The sequence below is a fragment of the Centruroides sculpturatus genome, unplaced genomic scaffold, assembly GCF_000671375.1.
Source record: "Centruroides sculpturatus isolate CEXI.00-Female unplaced genomic scaffold, Cexi_2.0 scaffold5896, whole genome shotgun sequence".
In the NCBI taxonomy this organism is placed as follows: domain Eukaryota; kingdom Metazoa; phylum Arthropoda; class Arachnida; order Scorpiones; family Buthidae; genus Centruroides; species Centruroides sculpturatus.
The window spans coordinates 1-3,781 of NW_019389987.1; the positions used below are offsets into that span (position 1 = coordinate 1).

At 25.1% G+C, this 3,781-nt stretch overlaps 1 protein-coding gene across 1 annotated transcript; it reads left to right on the plus strand.

Annotated features, from left to right (window-relative positions):
- Nucleotides 1-950: 950 nt before the first annotated feature.
- Nucleotides 951-3,719, plus strand: LOC111617397 (acyl-CoA dehydrogenase family member 11-like; the record flags this gene model as incomplete). Its single annotated transcript, XM_023358693.1, has 3 exons — nt 951-1,212; nt 2,968-3,031; nt 3,551-3,719. Coding segments are annotated over 3 exons (441 nt in total), but the record flags the coding sequence as incomplete, so codon positions are not given.
- Nucleotides 3,720-3,781: the final 62 nt, after the last annotated feature.

Sequence of the window (3,781 nt, forward strand, 5' to 3'; positions counted from 1 at the left end):
ATAACAATTGAACAATTTGATAATCATCTTGAATATAGTAAGTACAAAAAAACCATGTAATGCTAAAAAAGTTATAAATTTTAAATCATATTGTTCTGTAAATCAAGAGAGAAATATATATTTGATGGAAGTTAGTAAGATTCTTTCCAGAACAACAAAACCCAATGTAAGAGAAGAAGAAGTCAAGATAGTAAATAAGAAGTTCCTGTTAAATGAATACCCAAGAAATCTTTTAAAAAAATGGTATGTTGACCTCATGTTAAATAGATACAAAGTAAAGACAAAAAAAAAAATAAAAAGTACGTATCGTTTCCATATATTAAAGGTGTATATGAAAAATATCAAAAAATTTTGAGTGAAACTTTAATAAAATTAGTTCCAATTCAAAAAAACAGACTATCGGAACTGATGAAAGTTTGTTATACAAAAAAGGATCCATTGGAAGAGGAAGGAGTTGAGTACAGATTGCAATGTACAGTACATGCAGAGAATTTTTACATTGGAGAGACAAAACGGAAGTTGAAAATCAGACTGTCAGAACATCTTGCCGCAGTACGTTTAAAGGTCAATACTTCTCTGGTATTTTTGCATTGTAATAGTAATAATTGTCAAATTAATGTTAATGAGGTAAAAATAATGTATAAAGAAATAAATACTGTAAAAAGAAAAGTTAAAGAACATTTTGCAATTGTTACGCAAAATAATTCTGTTAATTTAAATAATGGTGTGGTGCCNATAGGAAGACTGCCATAGCTGTTTATTAATTATTGTTTAAAATTGTATGTTTGCATAATATTTTTATTAACTAACATATTTGTGTATTAATAAACCCCAATTAGTTAAAATAATTTTTTAACTTTATGCTTATCTATAATTTATTCTGTAAAAAACCGAAATTTTATTGAATTCTTTAAATTTTACAAAGATTTTCTTTTCTTTTTCATTTAAAGGTTTTGCCAATTTGGGAAGGAACAACTAATATTTTGTCATTAGATGTTCTTAGAAGTTTAAGAAAATATGGTACTGAAATTTTTGGAGCATATTATTCAAATGTTTTATCTAGATTACATTCAGATTCTGGAAAGTTGCAAGAACCTAAAAGCATCGTTGAACTGGCCTTACACAATACTACAAATTTTATTCAAGAAAATCCTGATAAGTTAATTACAGCAGCTAGAGACTTAGCATACTCATTAGCTCGTATTTATATAGGTAAGTATATATTAATAGGCTTTCATGTAAACTGTAATAAAAAATAGTCTCTCTCAAAAGAAAAGCTGGTTTGCTTTTTTAAGTTTTTATTCTAATTCTATTTCATTTAGCAAATGCTTTAGAGTTAAGAAGGTTTCACGCCTCCATAAGTCAGATAAGAAGGAAAATCCAAATTTTCGTGTACTTACAGTACAATTAAGTAAGGTTTGATTTAAATGATGTGAAATAAATGTTTTTGTGCATTGATTTGGAAATGTAGATTGTTTTGATATTATCAAAAAATTTCTTAAATTGTTACTTGAGTTCAAAGTTGGTACCTATAGCTTTTTTATAGATGAAAGATTAGAAGATAGTACAGAAAATGGTAAGAATAAAGCTACATACTTTGATATATTAGGTACAGTACTAAAGGTGCCCACAGAACAGAAGGAGTACAAATATAAAAAGTAGTGGTGCACATTATAGCTTAAAATTTATTTCTTATTAAAGAAATATTTTAATAAAAATTATTCACTAATTAAGGCTGTGGCAGTTGTCTCTGAAGGACTAGAATGTTTTGGTGGTCAAGGTTATATGGAAGATACTGGAATAGCTTCTTATTTACGTGATAGTCAGGTATAGCATATTTTGCTTATAAGTTTTAAATGTTTAGAAATTTTATAAATAAATTTAATATTTAAATTTTAATTAAAATTTTATATACAGTAACAATCAATCAATGTAATAACAATGATCTTTTTTAAACTAATATTCAAATGAGAATATTTTGTTAAAAACGTAAAAGTAATAAAAAAATTTATATTATACTCTTGAATAAAATATTAGGTTTGGTTCATAAAACTAGTTTACAAATGTGTTAAGCTATTTTAATAGTTGTCTTAGGCAACAGTGTTTTAAAATTTGATAAACTTTTAAGTTTAAAATTACACATTTGTAATGCTTAATTGAAAAGTTTATCAAATTTTTAAAACATTCTACAACCAAAGAAATTAAAGTGTTAAATTACAAGACTACATGTAAAAATGGGAAGAATATACAAATGAAAAAAATAAAATATTAATATAATAAAAATAAGTATTGTGATACAATAATAAGTTTTTTTATTTATACATACACAAAAATCTGTTGATTATTTGAAAAGCTAAAAATATCTGTTAACAGTTTAAACTTTGCTGGATTAAATGTATGCCATTTGCCTTCTGATTTTATGTAGTTTTGTAACTATTAAAGAACTCAATAGAATTTGGTATAATATTGCAGTTTCATGTACTTATGTTGCAATGAAATACAATAAATACTAAGAATCTTACAAAGTGTTTTACAAATTTGATTTGGGCCCACCAGTGGCCAAGCGGTCTTTGTTCCCTGAACACTGGGAGTTCATTCGTGGGTTTGTANATAAATGTGCCATAATTATAACTTTTTTATTTTTAAGGAATTGAATTAACGAAAGATGCATTTTTACCAGGAATCATGTAATTGGTAATTTACTACTGACTAATCTATGATACAATACTAACGTAATATTGTTTAATAGTGTATTATATACAGTACGATTAAAATGTGTTATGAACAACAAAAGAAAAGAAAAAATTTAAATTACATCTAGGCCTACATACTGTATCAATTTTAAATATAAATTTATGTTTAACTTCCATTTCTTCCATTTTCATTTGCATTATTTTATTTTTATATAAATATTACACGTTTTATTAGAATAAATACATTTTTTAAACTACAATTTTGAAATTTTAGGCTCATTGTTGATTGAAAATGCTTCTAATACTCAAAGTGAGCAAGATAATATTATAGCATTCAGGTATAATTTGCATTTTGCTACTTGTGTTATTTTAAATATTACATTGTATTTTATATTAACAAATTTATTTATTTAAATATTTTAAAAATGTTAAACTATAAAACATTTAAACTCTTTACTTTTGAAGTAAAATTAATGTACAGAGTGGCCATAGAGTCCCAACTTATCTATACTATTCTCTATTTTCCAAACAAATTTAATTTATCTAAATGTTTTTCTGAGCAAATTCCATCTATGACATTTGGAAGTCATTAAAGTAGTCCCTGATATGTTATTTCTTTTACTATCACAAGGAAAAGTTAAGAACTTCTCCTTTATACCTAATGCTTCCAACCAAATGTAAGTCAAATCTGGACTTCCACCATGTCATATCTTATCAGATTAATATTCAATTCATTGAATTTGTCGGGGGGAGATATTCTCTTACATGGTTTTATGCATAATGATTTTGTGGCTACTCTGCACATAGCATTAAATAAATAACAAACATTTTTTTTCATAAAAAGAAATATATTTCAGATGGTGTTGTACTCAAGATCTAGCTCCTGTTCATACTAATCATCAGTTGAAATTATACGAAGACAATGTTTTAAATAACGATAGAAATATGATTATGTTAGAATCATTTTTTTAAAACGAATTTTAAATTCTGTTGGAATAAATTGTATTTTTTTAAAATAAATTTTTGAGTAATCAGATTAATTAATTTTTTATTTGAATTTCTTTTAACATTAAAAAAATAACCGTATT